The 19,448-nt window shown below is 40.2% G+C and overlaps 1 protein-coding gene across 1 annotated transcript; it reads right to left on the reverse strand.

The window, feature by feature from the left end:
- Positions 1–385: 385 nt before the first annotated feature.
- Positions 386–17,532, reverse strand: LRRC58 (leucine rich repeat containing 58). The gene is made up of 4 exons (XM_090265731.1): positions 16,821–17,532; positions 5,186–5,314; positions 4,230–4,507; positions 386–1,291 (listed from the first exon to the last, which is right to left on the reverse strand). Exons 1-4 carry the CDS (start codon positions 17,318–17,320, stop codon positions 1,083–1,085), a joined length of 1,116 nt encoding a protein of 371 aa, XP_090121857.1. The 5' UTR covers positions 17,321–17,532; the 3' UTR covers positions 386–1,082.
- Between the last annotated feature and the right edge of the window lie 1,916 nt (positions 17,533–19,448).

Consider the following 19,448-nt stretch of genomic DNA (forward strand, 5'->3'; position numbering starts at 1 on the left):
CATTTGTGTAGAAACACAATGACCACTGCTCCAAGTTTTATTTGGTTTGTTGTAATGTTTTTCTAGCATTTCTTTCAAATGTAGAGAAAGTTACAGTTCAGTACACATAGGCAGTGGAGTCATATCTGACTGTTAAAATTTTTGTCATTTTCCTACTCCTTTAATGCACGATATAAAGAAGTTTCCTAGCTTACATCTCTTTCCTGTCAAAAGAAATCTGACTGCTTTTTCAATCAAAAACTATTACTCTCTCATAATGAACAGAGTGATCAAGACTGTGGCCTCCCATTAAGTATAAAAGTTATTTGCTCAGGGATTACTTCACGTTTAAGCAAAAAATGAAGTTAAGGTGGCCATCACCTCAGATGTCAGATATATAGCTGATATATATTTCAAAGTGTTCTGCATAGTATGGCAGGCTGTAAGCTGCTTTGGCATCATTTCTTGATTAACCTTCTAAATCCTGGCCAGGACTTAAGGCACTATAAGTCATTGCTGGCTTACCTAAGGGTAACAACAATCATATAAAATAAAGGAGAACTGAAGAGTTTTAACATCACACATAAAGTTATGTCCCCTACATTACCAGTTAGGTCAGAACGGTTTAGGTCCTATTAACCACCTGTGAGTTTATCTCTGTAATCTAGCTGTACGGGCAAAGCATGAAAGGTGGGTTAATCCTATCACTATGTAGTGTTCAACCTAAACCGAAGGATGACTTTGGTAACAATTACAAGCTTCGATCATTTCTTTCTTCATCAACTGTCACAAGTTACACCACTCATGGTTTATCATAGCACTGCTCTTCAGAATATTCTAGTCTGCCGTGAGTGAAAATTGCAAATAATCAGCCAAAGTTGAAACTGCCCTCAGAGTTGAATTATATTCAAAGAATCCTGAGATGGAACTGGACTCATTCCTGCTGAATGGGTAGATAAAACATAAAGTCTTTTACATCATCTCTGATTCTTTCATGAACATTCAAAAAGAAGATAATGTTCCTTTAACTTCCAAGTCTATTTTCTTTTCTAACCACCTTCTCTCAGTCTTTTAGTGTTTCAGGCCACCACCCTGCACTCCTTTCAGCCAAGAAGAACTTTCTGCATTCTGCGTGCAGCAACACTAGCTTCATCCTCCGAGTCAGAGTCGCTCTGGGATGTGGAGCTGTGAGGGGTGGAACTGCAAGGGGAAGAGCATTCTGGTGAACACAAGTAATGCATCAGGGGGAGGCGGTACTTCCCACAGAAGTCCACAAATTTTATTTGTCTGACACAGCAGTCAAAATAGACTCCTGGAGAGAAAGAGAAATAAGTATAAAGTAATTATTACAAAGCAGAGTCACAGTTTCTTTTTCAACCATTTCTCCACCATTCTGAAAAATGTCATGTACAGTCTTCTCTTTTGTGAATCTTAAGCAGAACCAGCAGATATTTCTATAGCTGTTTATAGAAACACTAGAAGATCTCAGGGATAGCAATTTAACTGCAAACAGAGGTTCAAGAAATTTATCCTAAAGGGAGCTGAAATTAAAAGGACACTTTATTTATTTAGCTTCTTTTCTCTGGGTGATTTGGTGGATAGTATTTGATAGAGATTATAGGATACCTCAAGTGCCCTTCCGCCATCCATCAAGCCACTCCTCGATACCATTCTACAGTCAAGAAATTTTAAAAAGCCCACAGAACTTCAAAATTTGCAGAAAGGAGTTGACTTTTGGTGCCTGTTCTTATGTATTAAAAAGAAAAATGAAAAGAAAATGCTATCTCTTACATTCCACAGGTTCTAAATCTACAGGCTTCAAAGCTGTTTCACTAATGGTCTCATAATTTTCACAGAATTATATATTGTTAGGGAGACTGCTACTAGTGTTCAGCTCTTTTCATTTCTAATTTTGATTCTACATTGCTCCTGAACTGCGGCCCTTCAGCTATATATAAATACAGTCAGAGCGGAGAGGAAAGCAGTGGTGCTGTACCTCAGGTTTCTAGCTGCTCCTTAAGGATATTGCACATCTCTAACCTAGGCTGTCACAATGACTGCAGTGTAACGGGAATATCTAGGACTCTGGGCCCTATCACCTCTCAAGAGAGGAATCTCAACCTCTCTACATTACCTAAGTTTCCTTTGGCCCAACTGCTCCATGTATGTCACATAAAGAACCAAAATAAAAAGATGTGGTCCAAGCAAAGGAGAAATAATAATTTCTATTTATTTATTCCCAATATTACCCCATTAACTTTTTAGTTTTTTTTTAGTTTATTTTTTTAAGATTCTATTTATTTCTAGAGCAAGGGGAAGTGAAAGAGAAAGAGAGGGAGAGAAACACATGCAAGAGAAACACTGATTGTTTGCCTCTCACACAACCCCAGCCAGGGACCTGGCCTGCAACCCAGATATGTGCCCCGACTGGGAATCGAACCTGCGACGTTCTAGTTCACAGGTCGGCACTCAATTCGCTGCCAGGGCACTTTTTAATTTTTTGATCCTATAGTAAGCATATCTCACAGGTTAAAAAAGGAAATTCAAGTATTATTACTTTGAACAATTTAGGAAAGTAAATTCAATAAACCGATCTATCAGTATTTTTATGACACCCCTCAAAATGTGTTAGTTTCCTGAAAACAGGCAGAAATAACACAATAGTTTTATAGTTACCATGAGCTAAAAGAGGACAATATTATCTTGTTATTTTTAAGATCTCTGACTATACAAAGAAAATATCTCACAAAATATAAAATAACTTTTGTTTATAGTGCAATAACTAATGAATCTGAGGGGGGGAAGTGTCAATGGTTCATTTTATATACTATCTCAAATTTTAATTTTAAATGTATTTTTGTTCCTAAGATAAATAACACATCAGTATACTAAAGAAGTAATTCAGAAACAACTAAGAGAGAAAAGAGAATTCTTGTAGAGGTCCATATCTAGAAAAGGATAGATTTAAAGAGATTAGATGCAGACTAGTAAGCCTGAAGGCTGGGTGTGAATGTTGTCCTTTGCACTGTTGAAGCCAATTTAGGGAAGAGCACCAGAGAGAAGCTTAAGCACATCTGATTTAACACAGCACAGCAACCTTGACTTCTAAGATTCAGTGGCTAAAAAGAGCCCAGAGGACTGTCTTCTTTTAAACCAACAGTCTTCTTTCTCTTCTGACATTTTTTGAGGAACTTAAACCATTTTCTTCTTTTTAAACCTTATAACGGTTTCAAGACATGATAGGACTTTCAGGAAAAATCTCGGATCAACATTATGCAACATTTCCGTAGCAACTGCATTTATCCAACAACATTAAAAGCCTTTCTGTACCCCCATTAAACTGGATTTCTTTTTAGACGTAGTCTTTCATGAGGGAGCCAAAATAAAATAACCTACTATCACCACCAACTCCCACCCATAATCCCTGGCACTCCAGGCTCTTCATAACCTGGTCTCAACGTATCTTTTATAAAATCTTCTCTCATTACTCCCCTAACTGTACATTTGAGCTAATTATTACTCATGCAACATTCTGCCCCATACTCTTTTGTCCCCAATTATATTTTTTCCATCTGAAAAGTTTCTTATTCTCAATCTTACCCTATCAAAATCCAACTCATACCTTAAGAATCATCTCATCTTTTCCAGATCTAATTAAATGTACTCTCTCTCTCCTTTGATTTCCAATAGTACACTGAATTCCTACTTCACTTTGCCTTATATATTTCATTTAATTCTCTCCAAATACTCTAAACTGGAGAAATTTTGAACCATGGATTTAAAAGGTATGAAATTGCAGGATACATGCTGAAACCAGCACGCATTCTGCCTATTCTCCTTTATCTTGACTCACACTCTATATAAAGGTACCTGTTACTACAAATGGCGACTCTAAAAGCATGTCCCTCAAAAAAATATGAAAGGTAGCCAAACATTTTAGGGATTCTTTTTAAGCAATTAGGACTATAATGCTTCTTTTGTGTTTCTTCTCATTTTACAAATCTTATGAGAGTTCTAAGACAGGAGATTTCCTGGGTGCCTTCCTTGTGTATGAATCATATAGTGCCATGAAAAGAAAAAAAAGAAAGAAATCCAGAAAGGGTGAGATGTCTTAGTTTCTGGTCAAAGGATGAGGGTCTCTACTAACTGCCTTTCACTAAAAGAAGACAGCTAATAAAAACAACACTTAGACTATCAACTTGAACAACACAACTAAATGAATGGGGAACAAGGACACTAAATTAACTTACCTCCACACTTTGGGTTTGGGCAATTGCTGGCTAAATTCAAGTATCTAAGAAGATTCCCAGGAAGATCACAGGGAGTGTAGGAAATATTTCGAATTTTAATGGTCCGCGCAGCTAATTCCAGGAGAGTTGGAGGGTCATATGTTAAATCTCTAACAAAACGAACCACCAATGGATTTCCTCGCAAACTCAATTCTTCCAAATGAATAAGGCTGAGGATCTCTCGAGGCAGGTATGTCAGCAAGTTATTGTGAAGACTGAGGGAACGAAGTGAATGCAACCTAGAATGAATGCAGTACAAAAACCGATGGCAGTGAGCAAAATTACAACAGAGAGAGTTAAGTGAGGGACTTGATTTTCCCATGAAAATGAGCAATTAACATTAAGGTCAATGCAAGTAATATGAAAAAGTGCTGAAACTAGATCCACGTGCCAATCTGTAAATGTCATAAAGGGCTTTTGCCCTTGGAATCTCAGCGAGTTTAGAATGCTTAGCGTATTCTGATGTGCGAGATGAACTATAACTGCTAGATTTAAAAATTTTTTGGGGGGTGGGGGTGGGGATGTCTTCTCATTCAGATAACCAAAAAAGGAAAGATTCTAAATGCAACAGGAATCAAGATCCTTCACATTATCTCATTAGGACAGGAATGCTTCATATCAAATATAAAATCAATAAACTCCCATAAAACCTGGGAAATCTCTGCCAAATGAATACTCTGTTTTTGATTACAGAGAACAGGCTAAACAAATATTGTGAGGGATAAACCAGAACATTTAAAAGTAACATTAAAAATAAGCAACCCCATTCACAGCAAATCTCAGAACTCTAATTCTCATGTATCATTTACTTTGAGAACACCTCATTTTTTCTACATATAAAACATGTGGGTGAATGCAAAACAATAATTCCTAAGCGTGTATCTCTGTGCATACATAAACTGCTTGAAACTACTCACTGTGAAAGCTGAGGAGGCACACTTTGGATTTTGTTGTCACATAATACCAAGTAATTCAGAGAAGGCAGATTTGCTAATTCTGGTGGGATTTCTTTGATGAAGTTTCCTCCAAGATATAAACACTCTAAACTGCAAAGAAAAATAACCAAAAACAAAAAGTAAACAAAGCAAAGCTAGATAAGATACCTCGTTGTCTTTATTATAATGAACACATTTTATCTATTCATTCAGCAAATATTTTACTTAGGATTTGCTATGTGTTCTACAGTCTCTAAGAGAAAAAAATGCAATCTTCAGGGAGCTTACAGGTTAAGTAGACAAGACACACCAATACTAAGACAATATTATCAATTCTGCCTACTGGTTTTATTTTTCTTAGTATTTATTTCATTTAATCCCAGCTCTACCATTTACCAATGTTAAGAATTTGGGCCAGGTACTTAATCTTGTCATGCTCCAGTTTCCTATTCTTTAAAATGGAATATTATTATATCATGTAAAGTGCCTAGCCAACAAATATGAACTCGACACGTACCATGCACCATTCTAGAAAATATAGTGGGAATAAGACCGAATACTTGACCTTAAGTAGCTTACATTCTAGAGACACAGACATTAAATCAATGAATTGGTATATATATTTGCCAGATAGCTTTAACTGCTATAAAGAAAAAAGGAGGTCATCAGATGGTGATGAAAGTCATACTCTAAACAGGGTGGTCATAAAAGGTTTCCTGTACGAGATGACATTTGAAAGGAGATCTGAATGAAATGACTGAGTACAAATCCAAGATGGAAAAATGCTTGTGTTGTAAAAGAGCAACATAGCCCGTGTGGGTAAATCTGGGAGACAGAGACGGGACAGTGATAGTCACACAGGTCAGAGAGGTAGCTTTAAGGCCTTAGTAAGGACTTTGAATTTTATCAAGTTGGGTGTGCTCTTTACAAGAGTTACACTTAAAATAGAAATAGTCCAGTACATTAAAAGTAATGAGATAGAAAAAGATGTACCGAGCAAATCTCTACCATTTCACATCGGCACTGCTGCAGCAGGTCCCAGCCTGGTGTTCCTGCCTGCGCTCTCCCCCACTCCTCCCTCACTTCAGTAGCTATCTTCCACACAGAGCCAAGTTCTTCTTCTAGAGCACCGGCCTCTTTTCACTTAGATTGTTAAATTAAAAAGTGATGACAGCCAACACAATAGCCATCCAGTGTAACTGAATCAAAATCATACCTATTTTTTTGTCAGACTGGCGAAAAAATGTATTTTTGGGTGTGCTGCAGAATTTTAATAATTAGTTTGTGTGTGCTATGAGTTGAAAAAGGTTGAAAATTGCTGTTCAGCAAGCACCCACCACGGTTACTAATCTTCGAGTCCTTCATTTCTGACATTTTCACCCCCTACCCCACTCTTGAGTAATAAATAGCTTGGCTGGGCATCAAATTCTAGGTTGACATTTACTTTTCCTTAGCACTAGGAAGATATTGATCCATTATCTTATTTCAGCCAGTATTACTATTGCTCCTTTGTAGGTAATCTGTTTCTTATTATTAGTAGTAGCTTTTAAAATGTATTTTCTTTATTTAAACTTATTGTTCTGAAATTTTATCATGTGTCAAGATATCAGTTTAGAGCACTCCTTTTGTGGAAAAATCTCAGTCACTGTCATTGCAAACACTGTCTTTTCTACATGCTCTGTAGTCTCTTTCTAGAATGCCTAGTAAACAGCAGTGGAACTTCAGAATCAATCCTCCATGCCTCTTACCTTATTTCATACTTTCCATTTCTTTATCTTTTTGTGCTACAATCTATCATTCAGTCTATTGAGTTCACAAGTATATTTTTTTCATTTCTAGGAATTTTAATTGGGATTTTCATAACTGTCAATTTTTTAAACTTCTTATTCTTGTTTCATTGATGAAATTTCCTCCTCTACCTTTCTGAAGTTAGGAAACAAACTTATTTTAAAGTCCTTTATAGATTGCCTTATTATATGTATTTGCTGGGTATAATTCCTTCCCTTTGCTGTATTTCTTATCTGTACTTCATAATCTTGTCCTGGCTGGTTTGGCTCAGTGGATTGAGCGTCGGCCTGCGAGCTAAGTGTCGCTGGTTCGATCTTCCAGTCAGGGCACATCAGAGAAGGAAAACTCTGATTCCAAAAAACCTCCGCTGCCTTGCGGCATACCTCTTCAGGGGAAAGGCTAAGGGAGTAAACCCCGACAGAAAATCCGGAGCCAGAGTCCCTAAGGCGGTTTGACGTTGTAGTCAACACCGGCAACTCCTGCGGCGCACCTGAAGCCAAGCTGTATTGACTCCGTCTTTCCCTTGGACCCTTCAGCTGCGAAGAGAGGGGGGGTCTGCTGCATGGGCAACAGCAGACCCTCCATATCACCCTGCCCAGGCTCTGTAGCTTCAGCTCCACTGGAGAGGACACTCCAGCGTCATCGCAAGATGTCGATTCAACACGGGAGGAGACAGATACCGTGTCACTCCCGAGTCGGACTGCACAGCCATTCTCGGCGGTGCAGATAGACTCTTAAGAAGCTACACCATCGTCTCTCGAGACGGATGGCTGCCTCTCTCTCTCTTTACTTCATAATCTTGCCTTCCTTGATATGTGATGATTCAAAAGACCAACATGGAATTTGAAGTTTTGTCATTTTAAAAATATATTAATGATACTTCTTTTCTGTTTCTGATTGTGTAAATCTTTTAGATGTGTAAGGCTTAATTAGTAAAAGCAGACAATTCCAATGTTACTTTTTTGTCTTTCAAATATTGCCTTGTATCAAAAATCAACTGTCTGGTCCTGACCAGCTGGCTCAGCTGGTTAGAGCATCATCCTGTGCATGAAAAGGTTGTGGGTTCAATTCCAGGTCAGGGCAGATACCTAGGTTGAGGATCCAATCCCCAGTTGGGGTGTGTACTAGAGGCAACCGATCGAAGTTTCTGCCTCCCTCTCTTTCTCTTTCTTTCTCTCTCTCCCTTCCTCTCTTTTTAAAAATAAAATATATATATATCCTTAGGTCAGGATTAAAAAAAAAAAATCAATTGTATACAAGACTTAATTCTCCTATATGTAAATGTTTAAGCACTGGTGAAAAAACTTTCTAGGCAGGCTTTTTGATCCTACTGAAAATGGTGTAAGTGAATGCTAAGATTTTCAGAAATCTCTATTTTTCAATGAGAGTTACTAGAATTGAACAGTCCAGAATATTTGGAGTTCCCCCCCGGCCCCCAAACAAAAACTAGCCTGGAAAAATAATTATTTTAATGAGTAAAAAATATTAGCAAACTTGGGAGTCCTTTTATAAAGGATTCAATAGTTAAAAAACAACTTGCATTATAGTATACTGAAGGAGAAAAGAAAGGGGAGAATGAGTCTGAGAGTAAATTTAAAATATTGTATTTTCTATTTAAGTCAGGAACCTAGAGAAATTAGTATCTGGTGGTCAGTTACTACTCAATGTCTTTTTCTTTCAATATTTTGGAGTGGGTGGGGAGGAATACAGACAAAGGATACCAAACCTTAGTAGTTACCGTGAGTTGGCAGAGAAGGATCTAATGTTCTAAAATATAACCAAGCCCACAATTTTGAAATTATATGAATTTTTTTTGCAATTAATGGGTATCATTCATCAGATTACACAACTAGCATATTAAATTTACACTTTCAGGCTTACTTCTCACTTTGAAACTCAAATAATTCCCAAAGTTATAGGGACTTGAAGCCTTTAAATGATTTGTGGGAATTAAATTTCTAAAGTACACTCTACTGTTTCCAAACATGCTTTTCTGTAGGGAGAAAGGAAATTATTGTTGAATTTAAAGCAAAACTCTAATATTTAAAAGTTATTGTGTCTGTCATCATTGCACCTCTGTAAATCAGACTTCGAACAATTCTATCCTTTCAGTGTGACAAATACAGAAAACAGGAAAATTACTAACAAAATTTAGAGAATTCTTCCTTTCCTTTCTGTTTATCATTAACAGGCAACCTTAGATTTATTTCCTGAAAAGTATTCCGCCTCTCCAAATCCTTAGGGATATCAAAGTGGGTGGTTTTTTCTAGTAAAGGCCAATGACCCATTGAAAAAAATACACTAAGGGTCTCTTAGTGACAATCACCTTTAATCACAGACATACTATGTAGAAAATGTTTTGATTCTTCATCCAAGTAAAAATGACAAATATAATAAAAATATGCCATTAGTTAAAGGGAGATGAAATTAAAGTGAGACATGTTTGTGCACAAGGAGGGAGAAAACAAAGAGAACCATACCTTTGTGGATAAAGAGAGTAATTTTCTTGACATAGCATCCCCATATTGAATAATTTTCAAACATTATCAATCACCACAGGCTTTAAAAAACATTATATGTTCAAAGTAGAAGCACAAATAGAGGAATCATCTCTTGATACCTGCCCCAATCTAAGGCAATAAAAGAAGTCAGAGGAAAACAAACACAGGAGACTTCCGGCCAAGATGGAGGCCTAGACTGACACGCCCCATCTCCCTCCACAACTAAGAAGGATTACAACTACCGCAAAACCAGCAATAACCAGAAGTTCCAGAAAATAAATGGAAGTACAATGTATGAAGTTATAAAGAAGTGGTGCTCGTCCGGACAGGTAGGAGGGGCGAAGCCGGGGAGGAGAGGTCAAGCTGTGCTGTCCGCGGCAGCAGTAGTGACGACAGCAGGACAGCAGTAAGCACAGACACCTGTATTTAAGGGGAGGTGAGAAGCATCTGGGGAGCACCCCCCGGCTGCAGACCAGACCTGTCAGCTTGCGATTCCAAAGCCGGGGAAGGGAGACCCCCATTGCCTTGGACTGTGAGGCCTGGTGGGGGTGGGGATGGAGGAGGAAGAGGCTCCTGATCTCTCAGCAGAGAGTGAACGGCAGGAATCCATCTTGGACCCCCACCCCCACAGAAAATGCCCAGTTGTGACAAGTGCACAGGGCTCCCCACACCCCCATAGCGTAGGAGGTGTGACAGCCCTGCCCAGGAAGCAAAGGTAAACACAAAACTGTTCAGGATGGCACAGATCATGATAGAGATCCCAGTGACGCAGCTGACCAGACAGCCAATTTCTAATCTAACAAAGCAGCAGAGAAAATCTTTCTGAGACACAGTTCAGAGTTTTGCTTATAAAAGCACATACAGACCTAACAGCAGATCCTTAAACAAGACAGGGAAGAAATGAAGGCTAGTACTGCTGAAATGGACAAAAACACATATGAAACTAGTGGTGAGGGCAAGAAAACCAGGGATCAAATCAACAAATCGGAACATAGGGAAGGAACAAACAATCAACCAGTGCAGAAAGAGGAAATGAGAAGTGAGGAAAATGAGGAGAGGCTGAGAAACTTATTGGGCAGCTATAAGCAGGCCAACATCCGAATCATAGGGTTGCCAGAAGGTGAAGAAGAACTAGGAATGGAAAAATTACATGAAAAAATAATGAAGCAGAACTTCCCTAACTTGGGGAAGGAAATAGACTTACAGGTCCAGGAAACACAGAGAGTTCCAAATAAACTGGACCCAGGGAGAACCACACCAAGACACATTATAATCAAAATGTCAAAAATTAAGGCTAAAGAGAGAATCTTAAAAGCAGCAAGAAAGAAGAAGAGAATTACATACAAAGGGGTCCCAATAAGACTATTAGCTGATTTAGTTCTCAAAAGAAACTCTGCAGGAAGAAGGGACTGGCAAGAAATATCCGAAGTAATGAAAAGCAAAACCTACAACCATGAATACTCTATCAGCGAAGCTGTCATTCAGAATAGAAGGGCAGAGAACGTGCTTCCAGGACAAAGTAATACTGAAGGAGTTCATCAGATCCAAACCACTGTTATATGAGATGTTAAAGGGACTTATTTAGGAGAACAGATCAAAACTATGAACATTAAAATGAAAGCTGTATCACAACAACCAACAACAGAAGCTAGGAACCAAAACAAAGGCAAACTAAGTAGGCAACGAGAGTGGGAAAAGAATTATAGGTATGGGGAACATTACGGGGGGAGGTCAGCAGGGAGGAAGCGGGGAAAGGGAGGGAGATGGTGCAGGAATTAGGAAGCATAGTAGGAGGGAGTAGAGTAGATAGGAAGATGTTGAGAGGAACTATATGCATAACCGATGGGCATGGACTAAGGGGGGGAACAACTGGAGGGAGGGGCATCACAGGGTGGAGGGGAACAAAGGAAAAAGAAATTGGGACAATGTAACAGCATAACCAATAAAGCATATTAAAAAAAAAAAAAAGTCATAGGAAAGGAGTTGAGAGCCATAGAAAAAACTCAGTATGTGACTATAAATGGGACAAAAAGTTTTTATTTAAACTATCACATTCTGTTTATCATCTGGTCCAGTCACTTCTTTCATAAGATATCAGCTTCTTCCTCGAACACTAGCTTTAAAACATCCCAGAGCATGAATATTTTGCTTTTGTTTCTGTCACAGTCCTCTTACCTTCAATTTCTAAAACCACATCAAGCACACAGCAAAGGAACTGTCATGAACAGAAAAAGGAAGGTATTACTTGAGCAGAAAATATTGTGAGAAATGGTACCAAATGAAACTCACTTGTGCTCAAACCTACTCTCCAAATGCCTAGAACCCTGGGTGCCAAACAGTCCTGAAGCTTTCCTTTTTATAAATAGCTACTGGGTGATAGCCCTGGCTGGTTTAGCTCAGTGGATTGAGCGTCGGCCTGCGAGCTAAGTGTCGCTGGTTCGATCTTCCAGTCAGGGTACATCAGAGAAGGAAAACTCTGACTCCAAAAAACCTCCGCTGCCTTGCGGCATACCTCTTCAGGGGAAAGGCTAAGGGAGTAAACCCCGACAGAAAATCCGGAGCCGGAGTCCCTAAGGCGGTTTGACGTTGTAGTCAACACCGGCAACTCCTGCGGCGCACCTGAACCCAAGCTGTATCGACTCCGTCTTTCCCTTGGACCCTTCAGCTGCGAAGAGAGGGGGGGTCTGCTGCATGGGCAACAGCAGACCCTCCATATCACCCTGCCCAGGCTCTGTAGCTTCAGCGTCATCACAAGATGTCAATTCAACATGGGAGGAGACAGATACCATGTCACTCCCGAGTCGGACTGCACAGCCATTCTCGGTGGTGCAGATAGACTCTTGAGAAGCTACACCATCGTCTCTTGAGACGGACGGCTGCCGACGACGACTGGGTGATAAGTTTTTAAGAGTCTGCTAATTGAGAGGAATAAGTTAAGAGGTCATAAGAAACAGGTCAAAATACTAATTACACCTACTTTTTCAACATTATAAAAAAATAAGTTTGTCCATATATTACTCAAATAGATATTACACCTATTTGTTGATGAATGACCTCATACTTTGATGGTAAGTTTCTACATCCACAACCTCATGGTTCACACTGAGCCTAATTTACTTACTCCATGGGAATGAAGTTAATCATAAAATTAAGATTTTCAGTACCTACTTATTTATTATACTTCATAATCGATCCTTCAGAAACCACTTAAAAAAAAAAAAAGATTTTGCCACTAGGGAAAAGGATTAACGAAGTACAGAAAACATACAGAAAGGCATCCTGCTAATCTGAAAAGGTTAATTGCACCAATTAAGAAAATTGTGTATAGTTGTTATTCCTTCCCGAATGAAGACTGGGGAGAAAGAAGACCTTTACATGGATTATATACTATGCAATATTTTTTAAATAGCTCTTAAAGAGGGTAGGTGTCTTCCTAATGTCCAAAAACACCTATGTGGTTTATAAAGCAACATGGCATAGTATACGATATACATCAGGGTTATCTATGAGGTCTAGGTTCCATGCATATTCTAAGAGAAGATGATGTTATAGGGAAGCTACCTGAGGGTTTAAGTGACTGAATCTCCATCTCTATATTTTTGAAACTTGAATGCATTGTTTTAGTAATAAGCAGCCTTTGAGGGCTGAATCACACAAATCTCACTGTTATTATCTGGCCTGAAGAAAGGCACTAAAAACTAAATCTCAGTTTTCTCATTTGTAAGAAGAGAGTAAACTGGGCCATTGTGTAGGCTGTTTCTATTACATGACCCTCCAGTTTATATTTGAAGCATGGCCTAAAACTTTATGACTCTTATCAGTAAAGAGAAATGGAGTGTACAACTAAAAAAATGACATAAAAGATCCCACACATGATTGGAACCAAAGGCATAATAACCAAAAAACAGTTATTAGCCCAGAAAATCAGGCCAACTAGGTAATGGCTTTGACCAACCCTCCTGATCATATATACAAAAGAATTAAAGTCAATTAGGCTCAAGCCCTACTCTGTCACTGTGGAAAATTCATGGGGTTGGAGTCAGAGATCCCAGAGTTAAAATCCATTTCCATCACTCACTGGCTTTTTGATTTTATGACTTAACCTCTCAGAGCTTCAGTTTCTTCTTCTCATCTCACAGAGTCATGGTGAGACTTAAAAAGCATATTTAAAGCACCTATAACAGGGCCTACCTCATTATAAGTATGCAATAAATGGGATTTTTGCCTACTGCTTTCTTTATGTGATACAAATAATACCTGCTCTGGGTACTTCTTAGTATATTGAGAAAATTCAAATGAGACGTTTGGAATTATGTAACATCAAAATCAGAAGGAGCCAATGCATCTTATTTTCTCTTAAACCCTTCTATTACTTATCTCCCCTAGCATTACCCTGGTATAAACTACCATCACCTCTAATTCCACTAGAATAGCCTTCTTCTAACCAGCCCTCAAAATCTCATCTCTCCACCCTCTCTCCATTCCATTCTTACAGAGCAACAAGAAAGATGTACTTAAAGCTTTCTGTGTACTTAGCATAAAAGTGAAACTTTACTAGGGCCTTCAAGTTCTGACATGGCCTGAGATCTGGTCCAAGTACATTTGTCACCTTCCCTCTTAGCCACTTTCTCAGTTCGCTCTACTACAAAGTTCTCCCTTCAAAATGTTGGCCTTCAGTCCTTGCCTCTGGGCTTTCACCTGTGCTGTTCCTTTTACTTGGACTCATTGCACCCCACCCTCTCCTAGTTAATTCTTACAAAAGCTCAATTCAAATGTCACTTGCTCAATAACCAAACTAAGTCAGAAAACACCCCCCCCCCCCCGCCCCATTATTTCATTTCAAGGCACTCTGTATGTCTCCACAGAAGTTAACTATAATTAAATGAAGTTTAATGTCTCTCATACTATGTTAGCTCCACGAGGGCAGGATCATGTTCACCACTCTTATCTCCAGCACCTGACACATGGTAGGTATTACACAAAAATGTGTTGATGAGTTGATTAAATGAAGAGACATGTTGTCCCAATGCCTCATTTTGCAGATTAGGAGGCTGTAGTCAGAACATGTTAAGTGACTTGCCTCGGGCTGTGGGATACCAAGACTTCTTATTCTCAGGCCAATGTTCTTTTCACTGTAACTCCTGAAGTCCCTTGCGGCTCTCACATTGTTATCTCAGAAAATTCAATAAAGGCTGTGAAAATTAAATTTTATAGATGTTAGTTTTTTTTTTCTACTTTGGACAATACACTTACTCTTGCTCTATTTCTCACTCTCCTGCACAGGGTATTTAGGGAACTTGCTACCTGTATCTCTGCTTCTTCCCTCACTTATCGCGGGTACTACGTTCCAGACCCCCTGCAAAGTAAGAACCTTACATTTATTCTACACTCTTAAACCTACGTAACTTTAACAACATATGTATACAGTACTGCAAAATCCTGCAATTTAGTGAAAAATCCGCAATAAATAATTAAATATATTTTTTAAAATCCTGTGATACAGTGAGGCTGCGATAAGTGAACTGCGATATAGCGAGGGACTACTGTAACTCAACATGCGTTAACCAAATAATCTAGTAGGTGAGGCAGACATGTAAATGAGGAATTATAATCAATATGATAAATGCAATGGTGAGATGAATGAGGTACACAGAAAGTACAGTATAGAAAATAAACTAGGTATTGTCCAGGAAACGGTAAAGAAAGAAAACAAAGAGCTCACCCTCAAGTTGGGTTTTGAAGGATGAATAAGAATTTTCCAGGTAAAGGCTGCATTCCAGGCAAAAGGAAAAGAATATGTACAGAGGCATTGCATCCACTGGACACATATTTAGTGAATGCCCATAGGTGCCAGTAAAATGCATGGCTTACTGAATCCCACAAATAGTACAATAGTTCCCTTTTATTTGCAGTTTTGTTTTCCCCAGTTTCAGTTACCTGTGGTCTGGAAATATTAAATGGAAAATTCCAGAAATAAACAATTCATAAATTTTAAATTATGCACAGTTCTGAGTAGTGTGATAAAATCCTAGGAGCCATCCCAGTTATCAGATCAACTGTCATAGTATCACAATGCTTATTATGTTCAAATAACATTTATTTTACTTAATAATGGCTCCAAAGTGCAAGAGTAGTAATGCTGGCAACTGGGATATACCAAAGAGAAGCTGTGAAGTGCTTCCTCTAAGTGAAAAAGTGAAAGTTCTCTACTTAAAGAGAAAGGAAAAAAATCATACGCTGAGATTGCTAGTATCTAAGATAAGGATGAATCTTGTGAAATAGTGAAGGAAAAAGAAATTTGTGCTGCTTTCGCTGTTGCACCTCAAAATGTTGTGGTCACAGCGCCTGGTCTTAGTTAACAGGAAAAAGGCATTAAATCTGTGGGTGGAAGACATGAGCTGAGAAAGACTACATTCACATAACATTTATTACAAGTATATTGCTATGATTGTTCTATTTTATTATGCTGTTGTTACCTACTGTATGTAATTTACAAATTAATATTTATCAATTTATCACAGGTATGTATATGTAGAAAAATACAGAGTGTACATAGGGTTAGGTACAATCTGAAGCCTAAAGTATGGGATAGGAGTCTGAAAATAATGGCCCCGCCCCCAGGAGACAGCTATTGTTGGTACTGCAGGACAATAGGGAGCAGTAAATGTGGTGGAAAGCAAGGTTCAGATCAGAGTACTCTGTATGTCCTACTAAAAGGCATGAACTTTGATCTATAATAGCGACGTTCAACCGGTGTGTCGCAAGAGTTTTTAAAACGCGTAGTAGCTATTTAGTCAGGGGCACTGACCTCTTTTTTCCGAAAATTGTCAAATAAAAATAAAAAATCAACAGCCAACACAACAATAGCTGTCTGGTGTGAATAAATCAAAATTATACTTGTTTTACATTTTGTCACATCGGCAAAAAAATATGTATTTTTCCTGTGCCGCAGAATTTTAGTAATCAGTTTATGTGTGCATGACATAAAAAAGGTTGAAAATCTCTGATCTCCAGGTGTGGAAAACCACCAGACTCCGGGGCAAGAAAGTGACAACCTCAGATTTACATTTGTTTGAGTAGCCGTCAGCCTGGATCACTCCCCCAGACCCGAGAGACAGAAAAATTACCTCGAAAATTTGCATAGAAGAAATACAACATACCAAACGCTGTCACACACTATCTTAGATTCGCTGAGCTGGCGGGTAGCACTCAATGCCAAAAAGTTAAAGGGAGAGCCTGGAAGGAGACAGTTACGCGACAACTAAACGGTGCCAAGACCAGGCCGGGCGCCCAGGGGGCTCCCTCCTCTGAGGCGGGGACCCGCTTACCTCCGCAAGTTCTCGATCTCAGCTGGGATGGTCTGCAACTGATTGCCGCCCAGGCTGAGGGTCTGCAGCGCGCGCAGCTCCAGCACCGAAGGGGGCACCACTTGGAAGCAGTTCCCGCTGAGGTTGAGCACTTGAAGGCTGCGAGAGAGAGGCGACTGGGCCAGACCCTTGGGTAGCGCGCCGGGCCCGCCCAGCCGGTTGTTCTTGGCCAGCAGCGTGCGTAGGCCGCGCAGCGCCAGCAGCTCCGGCCCGAGCGCGGTCAGCGCGTTGCCGCTCACGTCCAATAGCTGGAGATGCGAGAAGCCCCGGCCCAGAGCCCGCGGCAGCGACACCAGACGGTTGTGCGGCAGGAGCAGCCGCTGCAGCGCGTCCCGCGCGCCGCGTCGCTCCTCTCCCCGCGACTCCAGCTCCGACTCCAGCGACTCGGCGGACACGCTGAACCGGGACAAGTTCAGTTCGGCCTCCCCGGCCGTAGTCACTGCGGCTCCAGAATCCTCCATCCCGGCCGCCACAGACAGCGCGGCTGCGGAACCCCGAGAGCGCCGCGCGCGAACCGCAGGCCGAGAGCTCCGCGACGCTCCGGAACCTGAACAGAGGGCGGTGTCGGAAGTGGCTAAGGCGGGCGCTAATCCCGCGCGCCCCCGCCGAGTCACGCGACGCGTGGCGGCGAGTGTGGGAGGTGCTCTGGGGCTCAGTCTCACCTGGCTCGCGGTGCGGGGCTCGAGCCCTGGGCCGGACGGGGGGGCGGGGGGACCTGGCTGCCGGCGCGCTGTTCTCTGGACTTCCCGCTGCCCCGCAGTGTGTGGGCAGCCGTAGTTTACATAGTTCCCATCTGGTGATCTGTCCCCTCAGACCAAGGCCACGTGGGTAAACAGACAGAGGATTGTTTGGTTATCTGGCATTTACGATTCTCCTGCGTCACGGTGCACCGCCCATTAGTCCTCTGTTAGGAGTGCGGCCCCTAATATGCAGGATTCAGTGAACATAGGAATTTAATGGCGATTCAGCCTGTTAGAGCAAATCCCAGAAATTTACAAGGCCATTGTAATCAAAGCAGCCTGTTAGTGGCTCAAGAATGGGGATATAGATTAATGGAACAGAGAGACCAGAAATCAACTCACGCCATTATGGTCAACTAATATTTGACAAAGGAGGCAAGATCATACAATGGAGTAAAAAGAGTCTCTTTAATAAATGGTGTTGAGAAGTTGGACAGGTATGTTGAGTAAAATGAAACGACTTACTGGGGAGACCTGCTTACTTGCAAGACATGAATTCAGGTGGGAGACAACACAGTGGAAATGAGATAGTTTTTTCATGAAATACACTTGAGCATGAAGCTGCAAGTGGGCACCCAGCTAGTCGGAGTGCCCCAACTATTGAGATACTAGGGGTTTTATGCTTGTAGCCAGCTTCTAGTTTCCCCCTCATCCTCTCTCCAGACCTTGGGATTAATATATAGTTTCAAAGGTTTTCTTTTCCAGATATTCGAAACGATACATAGAGAATTTCAAGGTTTCCCCTCCTCTTGAGTTATCGTGGCTTTTGTGTGTGTTTGTGTCTCAGAACACCTGGCAATCTTATCTGACCAAGCTCAGGACTGTTAAATTAATGAGTGAGACATGTCTCCTCCTCCTACTCTGCCTTGGTTTGATATCTATGCTGCCTAACATAGACTACCAGCTTACATCATACACAAGAATAAACTCAAAATGGATAAGAGACTTAACTGTAAGCCACAAAACCACAAAAAATCCTAAAAGAAAACACAGGAAGTAAAATCTCAGATGTCTTGTGTAGCAATATTTTTGTAGCTATATCTCCTAGGTCAAGGAAAGGAGGAAAAAAAATAAACAAATGGTACTGTATCGAGCTGAAAAGCATCAACAAAATGAAAAGAGAACTCACTGGGAGAACATATTTGCCAATGATACATCTGATAAAGGGTTAATTTCCAAAATATATAAAGTATTTACATAACACCAGGAAGATAAGCAATCCAATTAAGAATGGGCAAAGGACCTGAATAGACACCTCCAAAGAGGACATACAGATGGCCAATAGACATGACAAAATTCTCAACATCTCTAATCATAAGAGAGATGCAAATTAAAACTATAGTGAGGTATCACCTCACACCTGCCAGAATGGCTACCATCAATAAATCAACAAACAACAAGTGCTGGAACTGGTGAGGATGTGGAAAAAAGGGAACCCTAGTGCACTGTGGTGGGAATGCAGACTGGTGCAGCCACTGTGTAAAACAGTATGGAATTTTCTCAAAAAATTAAAAATGGAACTGCCTTTTCATCTAGGGATCCCACTTCTGGAAATATACCCTAAGGGTCCTGAAACACCAATCAGAAAGAATACATACACCCCTATGTTCATAGCAGTGTTATTTACAATAGCCAAGATCTGGAAACAACCCAAGTGCTCATTAGTAGATGAGTAGATAAATAAGCTGTGATACATGGAATACTATATGACTATAATAAAGAAGGAACTCTTACTTTTTGAGACAGCATGGATGGACCTGGAGATTATTATGCTAAGTGAAATAAGCCAGTCAGAGAAAGACAAATACCATATCACCTCACTTATATGTAGAATCTAATGAACGAAATA

This window comes from Furipterus horrens, unplaced genomic scaffold (genome assembly GCF_987537825.1).
Source record: "Furipterus horrens unplaced genomic scaffold, mFurHor1.1.pri manual_scaffold_1, whole genome shotgun sequence".
Classification (NCBI taxonomy): domain Eukaryota; kingdom Metazoa; phylum Chordata; class Mammalia; order Chiroptera; family Furipteridae; genus Furipterus; species Furipterus horrens.